Below are 13,776 nucleotides of genomic sequence, written 5' to 3' on the forward strand. Positions count from 1 at the left end.
CTATATACATGTCAAGTCTCATGCTTTTTGTCACACCCTATCCGACTAGCTCAAGTTAAGAACCAGCACCATGGATACATGTTCACTTCAAAGTGGTTCCCTCCAAAATAACAAAAAAAAAATACCATTCCTAACTATAGGTATTTGTAAAACAGCGCGGCTACATCTAGAACTTTTCAAACAAAAGGTTTGTCCATGTCAAAGGGAAGCCGAGTGTGAGGTTTGAGTGTCATTATTATCAGTAAAAATCACCACGGTTATTGGTTATTGTGCCGCCCACAAGTCATTATTATTACCTTTGTCTTCTCATGCGACGTTAATTCTACTAACTTCTTAGATAAAAACTAATAACTCGATAGTTCAAATACATTTCCTTAATTTGAAAGATATTTATAGAAATAAAACTGTGGAAACTGAGTGTCACCCGTTTACCAAGGACGCTGTAAAGTGTTCGAAACGTCGGGATGAATAGTAAATTCAGGATACGCGATATAATCCGTTTCCATAGTTATGTATTTATCTATTTAAGTATGTATATCGTCGCTTAGCACCCATAGTACAAGCTTTGCTTAGTTTGGGGCTAAGTCGATCTGTGTAATGTCCCCAATATTTATTTATTTATTTTACAACTATGAGACATAGATAAAACTATACTATAGGTGGTATGGTCCCTATAGTAAGGCACCATGAACATTATAAAACAATCAAGTAATAGAACTAATATAGTATTTTTCACACAAACCAATACCCTGTTTAGACTTCTATTAGTTAACCCAGAGACAAATAAAGTCCATTAAACTCTACTTTTTGCAATTGTCTTAAGCAACTTTATTGAAAAAAAAAACCAGTAGACTAGTGTGCCTGGCAAATTATGGTATGGACCTATAGGAATAGGAATACGTTTGTAATATTTGTATTGAATATCACCATATTATCTAATCTGTACGAGTAGCCTACAACGTAACGGGAACAAGTACAAAAAAATAGTTAACACGTTATTGATCAAAATAAAACGAGTATGTATAAAACCAATTCTTATTCGTTCGCTAAATTAATATAAATTTTAAATTTCACCTATTTTTTAAATACAAACCGGCACGGCAATAAGTCGATCGGTCCGCCGGCCGCCTCGTGTGTTCAATACCCGAACGGTGCCGAAGTCCGTGCGTCGCGTCCGGCCGTCCGGCCCCGAACGCCGATTCGGCACTACACGCGCGAACGGCACTACACGGGAACGGACTTCGGCGGGTTCGGGTAGTTCGGACGCTTAGCACCGCCGGGGCTAAGGGGCCGGGCGCACGGATCGGCGGGTAGTAACGAATATCCAGAGCCGGCTCGAAATCCGGCTCCCCGGATGCTCCGCTCCGTGCACACTGATAGGTCGCGGTTTCCAATCAAAAAGTACCACATTGTCGGTTGATAAGGTAGATTTCGTATTGAAAGTATTACGTAACTAGCGCTTTATAATATTGCCAAATGCTTATTTTATTAGAACTCCTCTCTACTGCCTAAGTAGGATTCATAAATGGTATGTCATGCCATATACCTATGTTCTTACTTTGTACATACCTTAATAACAAGAGTTTGATAAACGTAAACGTTTTCGTCAAACATAATTTACCCGCTTTATATTCGATGTACTTACCTGTACGGTTCTGAAACTTGGACGTCGTATGCTAAACAGGAAAGAAAATTAAACAACTTCCATATGCGCTGTCTTCGACGCATTTTAAACATCTCATGGAAGGATCGAGTCACAAACGAGAGGGTACTTAGCATCGCACGTTTACCTAACATCGCAGCAGTCTTAAAACAGAGACGTCTGCGGTGGTTGGGACACGTGCATAGGATGGAGCCCTCTCGTTTGCCACGTAAGACTCTCCTGAGTGAAATAGCGCACGGGAAACGACCGGTTGGGAGACCAATGCTTCGTTTCAAGGATAGTGCGAAACGAGACATGTTATCCTTCCGGATCGATCCCAGCGCTTGGGAAAAGGAGGCAGAAGACCGCGACCACTGGAGGAAAACCCTGGGCCACGGAGTTGCTGCCCACGATGAAGCATGGTTCAACCTCCTTCACTCTAGGCGAAAACTGAGACACCAACGCGCTGATTTACCACCTTCGTCATCTGGCATGATATTCTCCTGCCAGTTGTGCGGCCGCGGCTGCCGCTCTCGCATCGGACTTACCAGTCATTTGCGTAAATGCCGCAATCTTACGGACGCTGCTTAATACATCATATAATTGATGTCAAAGGCCCATGATGACTTACCTGTAAAAAAACACAATACTTAATAGTTATTTATCACTGAATCAAAAAACATTAAACTCATATTTAGCATGCACAATTTATTAAAAATCTAACCTTGTACTTTAACATAATAAAATTAAATATTTCTTAAAACAATATCATTGACATATTTTTATTAGACTCATATTCCTATTATTTCAGTTAGAATATTGCAGTTTATATTGTTAGTTTGATACGCAAGCATTTGCTAAAACAAGAATTCGAATAATATCCATTAATATTATATTTATTGCATTGTATGTAATATATGTATTATATGTATGTAATGTTTAAAATATTTATTATAAATATCTATGTAAGTAAAAGTATATGTAGTCTACATATAGTTTGCTTTTCTTCTTAGTACATCACCTTTTTGTTTTCTCTCTGCAACATTTGTATTTTATCTCTGTTTGGCCCTATGGTTGACTGGTAGAGAATGCCTTTTGGCATTAAATCCGCCATTTGTACATTTATGTGTATATTTTGTGCAATAAAATAAATCAATAAATATTCATATTGTAATTCATGCATTTTTCTATCGGGCGTAGTTACCGCCGCTAACAAGCGGGCGACATCGTTAGTGCTACCGCTAACGAAGAATTTTAATTGTATAGAAAATGATAACTGAAGTGTTTATATGGTATTGAGATAAATTAACACAGAAAGAGTATACAGTAACAAAACTGAAATATACACCATACCTGTACATAGTATACATACTCCAAAGAAAAAGCGATCAAGTCCTTGGCTTTTCGCTTTTCGGCCAACAATAAATTACATGTGACCTGAGACATATCTTACTAAATATACTGGCCTAGGTATGTAAGGAAATCTACTATATTTAAATCATACTATTGATTTCGTTAGTTTCCTAATGAAGTTAATTACTTGCATATAAAATGAAATAGAGGAAGAATAAAAAGCACAACGTATCCTAGCCAACGTCGCAATTGTTTACGCTCATAAAGTTATCGTATACTTTATCGTGACGCAAGCGATTGCGACGTTGACTAAATAGGGTGCATTGGGGTAATCTCAAAAATCACATAAAAATCACCATTATTTCAATCATATCAAGATTACCCTTTTGAAATTACCCGAGCATTTCTGTGCTTCGAAATTACCCCAATGCACCCTTAGATTCCATAATACTTTTAATCTAGCGCGGACTTTATTACATAAATAATTGCATTAAAATATTAAAAGCTTTCTTTATTGAAAACCTTCACATTTCTTAGAAGCTTTTTCTTCTTCATCTCGGAGATGTATTATTTTACCACAAACGAAACATAATTAAAACGTTGAATCAAAAGTTTAATACGAACGTCAACGTCAATATTGCCGAAGTTGTTCAATAATTTGCAATGATTGAACAACTTTGTCAATATTTACGCGAAAGTGATCACAACATTTTATGTTTGTGTTATTATTACTAATCGACAAATTATGAAGCCTATTTATTTTCACCACACCACCTGTTAAAGGCTTACTTTGCTATTCGAAAACAGATAGCAAAATTGCATTTTATCCACAAGAGTGCAAAGTAATTTCATACACATTTTAACTTGATGTCTTAACACTTTCGAAACCGGGCTCTACGCGGCGCTACGACATTTTCGCTACATACGGGGAAACCCATGTAATCGGCTACGCTTCTACGAGCGGTGTACCCGACAGTCGGGTTCTTGGTAGCGGAAGTGTTGCTGGCTGGTAGAATTTACCTATGAATGATGATTTTGAATCATAAATATTGAATATTTAAATTGATAGATTTGATTCAATTTGATGTTTCACAGTTAGTATTTTATTCGTGTTGGTGTGGTGAAAAATTTTGTGTTTCACTCGGTGGCAAAGTTTGTTTAACCTTCGTGCCTTGAAACCCTAGCAACGCTCAAGATTCCACTTTTTGAACCACTCGCTACGCTCGCGGTTCAATATTGGAATCTTTCGCTTGCTCGGCTATCAATATTGGCACGTGCGGTTAAACAACAACTTTGCCCCCTTGTAAAACAAATAACTATTATCTATGCTCTAAGCACAAAAATTATAAAATAACTAGATACTTACGAAAAAGAAATTTTAAAGGTAGCAAGCCCAAGCAAGCAAGCATGATCGCGTGATAAACGATATAAAGTCAGGCCGCCCTTTTCGCACTATTTGTAAGAGCGATAAATGATAAAACATCAGGCCGTCCCTATCGAACTTACAAATAGTGCGATAAGGTCGGCCTGATAATTTATCATTTATCGCGCGACCATACTTGCCTGCCTGGGTGGCTAGCCGAATGGCACAATCGCTCTCGAAACGCTCACGAAACGAAGCGCTAGTAGATATCTATCTCTATCGCGCTTGCGTATTGGCGCGACAGAGCCAGCGGCGTATCGCTTTCGTTTGGCGCCGGAGAAATGCCATTCGGCTACGGGGCCTGGGTGGCTAGCCGAATGGCACAATCGCTCACGAAACGCTCACGAAACGAAGCGCTAGTAGATATCTATCTCTATCGCGCTTGCGTATTGGCGCGACAGAGCCAGCGGCGTATCGCTTTCGTTTGGCGTCGGAGAAATGCCATTCGGCTACGGGGCCTGGGTGGCTAGCCGAATGGCACAATCGCTCACGAAACGCTCACGAAACGAAGCGCTAGTAGATATCTATCTCTATCGCGCTTGCGTATTGGCGCGACAGAGCCAGCGGCGTATCGCTTTCGTTTGGCGTCGGAGAAATGCCATTCGGCTACGGGGCCTGGACTGAATAACAAACACTGTCAATATTGAGACCAACGAGCACAGAGCCGTGACGAGTGGCGGAAAACAGGGGAGGCCTTTGCCCAGCAGTGAGACACATTATAGGCTATATAAAAAAGTCTTAGTAGTCTTAAAATGGAGAAAAATAGGTAGCGCACAGGTTTTCTATGTATTTAGTTCCTAAACTCACCAATCGGGTCGCAACCCAAAGTTTAGGGCTGTTAAACTATGTATGTTATGTACGAAGTTAAATAATCAATTATAGAAAACACTGCATTTCTCTTATGTTGGTAATTGATTTAACCACTAATTCCGGCTTAAGAGATTTATCACCACATTCACCACTATTCCTCTACCCACAATCGACAAACTAGAATCACGCTTAATTACTCTCTCTAAGGTCTATTATTATAGTGCTCACGTGTCCGCAAATAATTAGGTATATTTACACAAAAGTCGTTCTTATCCTTTGGGAATAATGTGTAATATTGTTTGTAGCTTGAATTTGCGAACGGGAAAATGTAGCGAAAATCGTCACGCAGGAATCGCAGGATTATTTAGGGGCAAGTTGGAACATGTATAGTTGATAGACCATATTAATTCATTGGTGTGTTTGTTTTACTGCCAATGTAAGTATGTAAGCCTGATAACGTTAGGTTTTTTATTGTGTGAACAATCTTTGTTGGAGGCCTTTTCCTGAGCAATTCCCGAAAAGTGTGTACATTTGGATCACGTCTTTGATTTTGATAACAATTGGTAGGCTGATAGAGTCCATGCTGAGCAAGATCCACTAGGTTTCCCAAAATGTGCTAGGTAGTTTGTATGAAATTTTCCTTTTTTTTTTACCGAATATGTTAAGTACCAGATTTCTATACATTTTCGGTAACAAAAAAGGATCTCTCAGGACAGGAAAAAGGACTATCAGCCAACCAATTTTTATCAAAATCAAAGACCTGATCCAAATGTACAAATTTTTCGGGAATTGCTGACCTACTGCATTCGAAGCCGTCGTCTATTCACAACTATTAAATTTAAAATTATAACTAATCTGTTTTAATTCTTGCAGTAAATGGTGTACAAGACGGTACATAATAATTATATGTAATGACATCTGTCAAAGCGTTCAGTACAGAACTTACCGCATACCTAGCACAGCGTGCTAGCGGTTGAACTTAATAGATTAAGCTTATAAAAGTTGTAGTAGTTAGAAAAGTGAAAATACAGTTCTTCATTCAATAATAATTTTATGTTTTATTCAGTGCCTAACATAAATTGGTCCTTCGAAGGGCCGTTAGCACTCAATAGACTGTCTGCGAACTATGTACGTGGCCAGTGACTGTGCAAGTGTCAGCGGTTGACTCAATATTGTCGACATCGTGCAGTGCGCGAACTTTCTGGACTGATGCGTGTATGTGGTGTTCTGTGCTCAAACTTTTTGCAAGTTGCAAATACATCTACGTTAACCGCAGTGCGTGTACGCGTAGTTATATACTGGTGGCAAGTTGTCATCAGACTCTTCCCGGTTGCGATGCTCCATGGGACTTAAATTTAATACCGAATGCGATTTTCGGGGCGTGTTCAATGAACAGCGTGTTTCAAACGTGCAGTGCGCGTATGAACTAATTTTGTTTAGTTACATTTTAGTGTTTTTCATAGTTCAGTGAACTTTATGGACTACCACTTCGTGTTCAGCGCAAGTTGCGTTAACATTGGTCTCAGTGTAAGACTATCTATATAGACAATTTTGTGTTACAAGTCATTCTGGCTTCCATATGCGCCATATTGAATGAATATTGGTACCAAGTGTATTGGGACTATTGGGTGCTCGTTGAGAACTCTTATAAATTTAATTCACTTCCGTATATACGTTTCCGGTGGAAATGAACCAATGGTGATTGACTTCATGCAACTTCACGATATTGCGTTTCGGTTATGCAAAATTATTTGCTAGCAAGTGTGGCGCACGAAAATTAACCGGAGCAGTTAAGGTTCATTCCGGTGCGCATAATTTGCAAGAACGAAACGCAGGTGCCAGCGGCCGGTCTGCGGCCAACTTCGTGTGGAAAGCGCGTGCGCTCATTGGCTCTGCGCAACGCAGCTCATCCCGTTCCGTTCCAATAGCAGCCGGGCGGGGATTGTTCCTGAGCTCATTCACTTCACTTCCGCATCGTTCAGTCGGCGACGCCATAGAAGTTATTATAAATAAACTCTTGTGTTTCTCTTTAGCTTTGCATCTTCGCCATTTTGTTTGCACAGTGTTTCGAGCTTTTACTAAGAATTTTCAGGTGTTTAACCATAGCAATAATAGTGGAAATTGACGGCACGTTCAGCGATCACTAAATTAGTGATAATTGTGTCAGATTGTATAGTTTAAACTGCCAGCTTCAATCTTCTGGCTGGGCTTCGCGATTGGTTTTCTGTGCTTGAAGCCTGAACAGCACTTTATATTATTGTGTGCAATTTGTAATTTTTTTGAGGTAAATAAGCTCAGCAGCTTAATTGTATTGACTGCCGTGCAAATTATATTTAGATAAGTTATTTATTTGTATTGTGATATTGTTTAAGGAAGTCGTGTTGTGTGTCACAATATGGCCGACGACGATCTCAAAAGGTTAAGAGCGGCCAGGGGACAATCAAAGGCGGCCATTACGAGGATGATGGCCTTTAAGGCGACAGCGGAGGCTGCTTCTAGCAGCGATGCGGACCCTCTGCTATACCAGCAGAAGAATGATAGGCTTGAAAAGACTTTTCAAGAATATAAGGAACTCAACCTTGAAATTTCATTGTTGGACCCTGCGGATTCCGAACGTGTTGAGGACTTCGAGGAGAAATATGATCTGCTCAAATCGTTCTATGCGGGTGTAGTAAACAAGGCATTGGACGCCTCTACGTCGAGCGTCTCACCGCAACCATCCTTTTCGTCTCCTGGAGGCTGTAATGCCTCGCCATTTAGGCTGCCTCCAATAAATCTAAAAGTGTTCGCGGGAGAGGTAGGTGAATACCAGAGTTTCATTTCACTCTTTAACAGCGTCATTGATGCAGATGTAAAATTGAAGGCTTGTGAAAAGCTATATTATTTGAAAACTTATTTAAGTGGAGAGGCCTTAGCGCTAATTAATTATTTACCTCTCACAACTGAATCTTACCCCATTGCCATTGATCTTTTAAAGCAAAGGTATGATAATCAAAAGCAGGTAGTTAATCATCACATTGTGTCCATACTAGATTTACCGCCCATGCAAAGGGCATCTGCAGGATGCATAAGAAATTTGGTTTCAGCTACTAGGCAACATTTAGGTGCGCTAACAAATTTAAATGCCCCAGTTTCTCAGTGGGATTTAATTGTAGTTGCAATCTTGCAAAGGAAACTTGACCAATATACACTTAGGGCTTACCATTTGGAAAACCAAGGCAACAATGAATTACCAAAGTTACATGATTTTTTAACATTTTTAGAGCAACGGGCTGCTGCCTTGGAGTCCCTGGGAGAGCGGACGCCTTCAGGGCGCCGGTCTAGTTTAGTTGCAAGTAGTGTTAAAGTGGCCAAGCCGCTTAAGTCGGGTATAAACAAATGTAAGTACTGCAATTCTACTGTCCATAAGCTTCATCAGTGCTCGACTTTTAAGATATTGGAACCTCATAAGAGGAAAGACTTTGTAGTCTCTAACAACTTATGCAATATTTGCTTAAATGAACATATTAGTCAAAAATGTATATACTCATTTAAATGTGCTATCTGCAAAGGCAAGCACAACACTCTATTGCATGAGGAAGTTACTCCTCAACAGTGTGCGGCAGTGTCCCACACTATTGAACCAGCTGATAACCTCATTTCTGCCTATATTGGTTTATTGTTAAGTAGGAAAGGCAATGATCTTTTACCTACCATTAAGGCTAAGGTATATGATAAATATGGACAACCTATGATTGTTCGTTGTCTTCTAGACACATGTAGTCAGATTACCTTTTTGCGCTCTGATGTAGCAGAGCGGTTAGGATGTCAATTGTACCCTGATGAGTCAGTACTCTCAGGTGTGTGTGATGCACCCAGCTTTAAAGCTATGCAGACCTCCTTGCGGGTTTATTCCATGGTAACAGATTATAGTGTCACTGTAACATGCAATGTTGTTAATAATATTACGGCTAATATGCCACAGTTTTCTCTCCGGAATGAAGTAATAAACATACCGGCCGATGTGCAATTAGCTGATGACAGTTTTGACATTTCATCAAGGATCGATATACTATTGGCTTCTCATGTGTTCTTCCAGGCGCTTTTGCCGGAGCAGCTGCCAGCCCTGCCTAGCAAGCTGATCCTGCAGAATACACGCTTTGGGTTTATCGTTGCTGGATTGGCTGGTGCTTCCGACACAGCCCCGGTATCCAACTTAGTATCAAATTATTGCTGTCAACAGCTAACACACAACAGTGACATAGGTAAATTAGATAATATTATATCTCAATTTTGGTCTACTGAAAAGGTCCCAGAGACATTCACAGAGGCCAGCTCTGAACAAGAGTTAGCTGAAAAAATATTTCAAGACACTGTAGTCTTAAAGGATAATAAATTTGAAGTAGCATTGCCCCTTAAGCAAGATATTAAGGACTTGTACTTAGGCAATTCACTGTCATGTGCTCTGAAACGATTTTTGAATTTAGAGTTGCGATTTAAAAAAGATGATGAGTTGTATTTAAAATATAAAGCTTTCATAGATGAGTATGTGCGATTAGGTCACGCAAAATATATTGACCTTTCACAGTATAACTTGGATAGTCAAGCAGTTTACTTCCTAGCTCATCACCCTGTTTTTAACCCCTCCAGCAAAACTTCTGCTCTGAGGGTTGTTTTTGATGGGTCAATGCCCACTTTGGCTAAAATCTCACTCAATGATGTTTTATTAAACGGCGCCGTTGTGCAAAATGATCTATTTAGTATTATAGTATTGTTTCGACTATATAAATTCATTTTGAATTGTGATATACAAAAAATGTTCAGAGCTATCTCGTTAACTTCAGAGCACAGGCCTTTACAAAATATTTTGTGGCGTAAAGATAAGAATTCAGACATACAATGCCTTCAGCTACAAACTGTAAGTTACGGTTTAAAAAGCTCATCGTTTCTGGCCACTAGGTGCCTATTAGAGTTAGTAAATAGGTATCAAGATGCTTATCCCCTGGCCGCAGAAGCCTTGTTATATAACACATATGTTGATGATGTCAACCTGGTAGCCAATGATATGAACCAAATTTTGGCAGCCAAGACACAATTGATAGCCTTACTAAAGTTAGGTGGCTATGAACTGCACAAGTGGTGCTCAAATGTTGATGGTTTATTGGATGATATCCCAATTAGCTCACGAACTAAGGCAGTAGTAGACTTTTCCAATGAAAAGGACCCAATTGTGAAAACTTTAGGCATTCAATGTGACTTGGCTTCTGACACTATTATAATGGTTGCCCCTAGACATGATGTTTGTGACAATTACACAAAAAGAGGTTTATTATCATTTGTCAGCAGACTTTTTGACCCTTTAGGCTTGGTCGGGCCGGCCATAGTTAATGCAAAGCTGCTCTTACAGCAGACATGGTTGGAAAAATTAGATTGGAACTCTCCGTTGCCCGACCACCTCAATGATGGGATGAAAAGGTTTGCGGCAAGTCTGAATGAAATGAAAAGTATCACAATTAAAAGAAATTTAGACACCTCAAAAGCTAAAGCTATCGATATAATTGGTTATGCTGATGCTAGCGCAAAGGCTCATGGATGTTGTTTATATCTCAGAATTGTGAATATGGATGATAGTATTAATGTTGGTCTATTGTGCTCTAAATCCAGAGTGAATTCCATAAAGCAATTAAGTATTCCTAGGGCGGAGCTTAACGCTGCTTTGTTGCTAGCCAAATTAGCCAAAAAAGTCTATGACCTCATTAAGGATAGATTTCAAGTAAGGGTTTATTTGTTCTTAGATTCTCAAGTTGTGCTTTGTTGGCTCACGACTAGCCCATTAAAACTCAATGTATATGTTGCCAACAGAGTGAAATATATACAGGAATTGACACAGGAGTTCTCTTGGTATTATATACCTACACAACAGAACCCAGCTGATCTTTTGTCAAGGGGAGTTGAACCCCATTTATTGCAAGGCAATGACCTATGGTTTTATGGACCTGCATCTTTAAAAACAGCTGAGTTTTTGCCTAAAAGTGGATATGAAATGCCAAAGGACATTCCTGAATTAAAGGTGTCACATGTAGTTCAAAAAAATGAACCGTTACCCCTTTTCACAGACTGTTCTAATATAGACAAAATTAAACGAATTGTGTCATATATCTATAGATTTATAAATAACTGTAAGGTTAAATTAGAAGACAGGCTGTCAGGTGGTTTAACGCCTGAGGAATTAGATTCTGCCTTAAAGGTAGTTCTCAGATACGTGCAGAGGGAGCACTTCGCTCCAGAAATGAGTGCTTTAGATTCAAAATTACCTATCAAATCAAATCTTCAGTCGTTGAATCCGTTTCTTGACAGCATGCACCTAATGCGTGTAGGTGGACGGTTGCAACATGCTGACATACCTTATGCTACCAAACATCCCATAATATTGCCGAAGGGCTGTAAAATTGTCCACTATATAATTGAAAAGGAGCATAGGGTTCTGTTGCATGCAGGAGCCAAGCTTGTCCTGTCAGATTTAAATTTAAGGTACCATTTAATTAATGGAATTAGAGAAGTTAAGTATGTTATAAATAAGTGTATAATATGTTTTAAGTTAAAAGCAAAGCATGCCGAACAGTTGATGGGTTCTCTACCTTATGATAGAATAACCCCTTGTAGAGTCTTTGAAAAGACTGGAATGGATTTTGGTGGTCCTTACAATATCAAAATGTTAAGAGTGAGAAAACCTGTCATCCGGAAGGCATATATTTTGCTATTTGTATGCTTTATAACTAAAGCCCTGCATATTGAGTTAGTCTCAGATTTGACAACTGAATGCTTTTTAAGTGCTTTAAAGAGGTTTATAGCACGTAGGAATAAACCTAGCATAATATATTGTGATAATGCCAGTACTTACAAAGGGGCTCAAAATAAATTAAATGATTTGTATAAATTGCAATCTGCCACGGAGCACAAGAACACTGTAGAGCTATTTGCTGCCGATCAAGGTATTTCATTTAAATTTATACCTAGTTATTCTCCTGTGTTCGGTTCTTTGTGGGAGGCTGGAATAAAATCTGTGAAATATCACTTAAAACGGGTTGTGGGTGAAACCGTCCTAACATATGAAGAGTTAAACTCTGTAATTGTCCAAATTGAGGGAATCCTTAACTCCCGGCCTATGACGGCCTTGCCTGCAACCAATGTCAATGAAACCCCATATCTCAGCCCTGCCCATTTTTTAACTGGTGCGCCTCTCACCACATATCCTGAAAAAGATTGTACTAAGGAGCCTGTTAGTCTCACTAAGTTCTGGGATCAATGTAATCGTATGGTTCAGAATTTTTGGAAACAGTGGTACAAACAATACCTTGTACAGTTACAGAATAGACCAAAATGGCGCAAGGACTGTAAAAATATAGAAGTAGGTACTTTAGTCATAGTTAAAGATGACAATGTTACACCCTTGAGGTGGCCCATGGCCAGAGTAGTAGAGGTTTTCCCCGGAGTTGATGGAAAGGTGAGAGCACTCTCCATTAGGACACCTAAAGGGTCTGTCATACGAACAAGTATATATAAAGTTTGTGTTCTGCCAATAGATATTTAATTATGTTTAATTACCATAGTCTTTTAATTATAAGAAAAACCTTTGCGGTTGGGAATATGTACAAGACGGTACATAATAATTATATGTAATGACATCTGTCAAAGCGTTCAGTACAGAACTTACCGCATACCTAGCACAGCGTGCTAGCGGTTGAACTTAATAGATTAAGCTTATAAAAGTTGTAGTAGTTAGAAAAGTGGAAATACAGTTCTTCATTCAATAATAATTTTATGTTTTATTCAGTGCCTAACAAATGGGTAAGGTGTACAATCAAAGCAATTATCATGTCACGCCGGTTGACAGCAGGCATGTCGGGGTTGACGGAACGTCGAATTACCGCGAGAAAGCACCTGGTGCTGGATCGGTTTTATTTAATCACTTTACGGTAGGATTTCCTTTCAAGGATTTGATTTGATGGATTTCTAATGACAATTATGACATAAATAATTTTGACTAAGATTGATGACCGGTCTGGCCTAGTGGGTACCTAGTGCTTGTCTGTGAAACCGCTGGTCATGGGTTTGAATCCAGGGCATTTATTTTTGTGATGAGCACAAATTATTGTGGAGTCACAATATGTGTTACTTACTGTAAAGCAACCGAGGTTTTACCGCCTGCCTATTAGTAAATGCCAGAAGTGAGAAATATTTATTTTTTGGTTTCTGCGGGATTTTACCGACATTGATTTGGTAAAACCTAGATCTTAGGTAAATATTGTTTCAGGTAGAAGGTTTGGGGAAGTTGTATAAAACACGTATAAAGTTTTATTGTAATTATTGGGCAGTTATCCGGGTTTTACCTAGGAGAGAGAAATTTTGGTTTGATTAAAAAGTAAATTTCCTCAGGATTTGCATTGCTTCTTTTCGATGCATTTAAAAAAAACCGACCCAAACTAAAACAGTTAAACTGAGATAATTCCTGAAAATCTGCATAAAATTCAAATTAAAACGAACCACGACTAGCTATCAAAGCCACAAC

The 13,776-nt window shown here is 39.1% G+C and overlaps 2 protein-coding genes across 4 annotated transcripts in view; one reads left to right on the forward strand and one right to left on the reverse strand.

Moving 5' to 3' along the window:
• Positions 1 to 13,776, reverse strand: part of LOC125233504 — a 521,975-nt gene that overhangs the window by 461,657 nt on the left and 46,542 nt on the right. The window lies entirely within an intron of this gene.
• Positions 7,268 to 9,477, forward strand: LOC125233680. 3 transcript variants are annotated; one of them, XM_048139757.1, is made up of 4 exons: positions 7,268 to 7,512; positions 7,601 to 8,029; positions 8,492 to 8,608; positions 9,307 to 9,477. In XM_048139757.1, the coding sequence occupies exons 2-4, from the start codon at positions 7,624 to 7,626 to the stop codon at positions 9,339 to 9,341; spliced, it is 558 nt and encodes a 185-aa protein (XP_047995714.1). In that variant the 5' UTR covers positions 7,268 to 7,512; positions 7,601 to 7,623; the 3' UTR covers positions 9,342 to 9,477. The 3 variants fall into 3 exon arrangements, 2 of the variants coding, with proteins under 2 accessions (XP_047995714.1, XP_047995716.1); XR_007177877.1 differs by having other exon boundaries at positions 7,273 to 7,512; positions 7,601 to 8,025; XM_048139759.1 differs by lacking the exon at positions 9,307 to 9,477 and having other exon boundaries at positions 7,272 to 7,512; positions 7,601 to 8,025; positions 8,492 to 8,870.

This window comes from Leguminivora glycinivorella, chromosome 14 (assembly GCF_023078275.1).
Source record: "Leguminivora glycinivorella isolate SPB_JAAS2020 chromosome 14, LegGlyc_1.1, whole genome shotgun sequence".
Lineage (NCBI taxonomy): Eukaryota > Metazoa > Arthropoda > Insecta > Lepidoptera > Tortricidae > Leguminivora > Leguminivora glycinivorella.

Coding starts and splice junctions, on each gene's coding strand:
- LOC125233680 (XM_048139757.1), top strand. CDS start 7,624: ATGGCCGACGACGATCTCAAAAGGTTAAGAGCGGCCAGGGGACAATCA. Junction 8,030..8,491: donor AGTGTTCGCGGGAGAGGTAG/GTGAATACCAGA, acceptor TAACATTTTTAG/AGCAACGGGCTGCTGCCTTG. Junction 8,609..9,306: donor TAAGTCGGGTATAAACAAAT/GTAAGTACTGCA, acceptor GTGTTCTTCCAG/GCGCTTTTGCCGGAGCAGCT.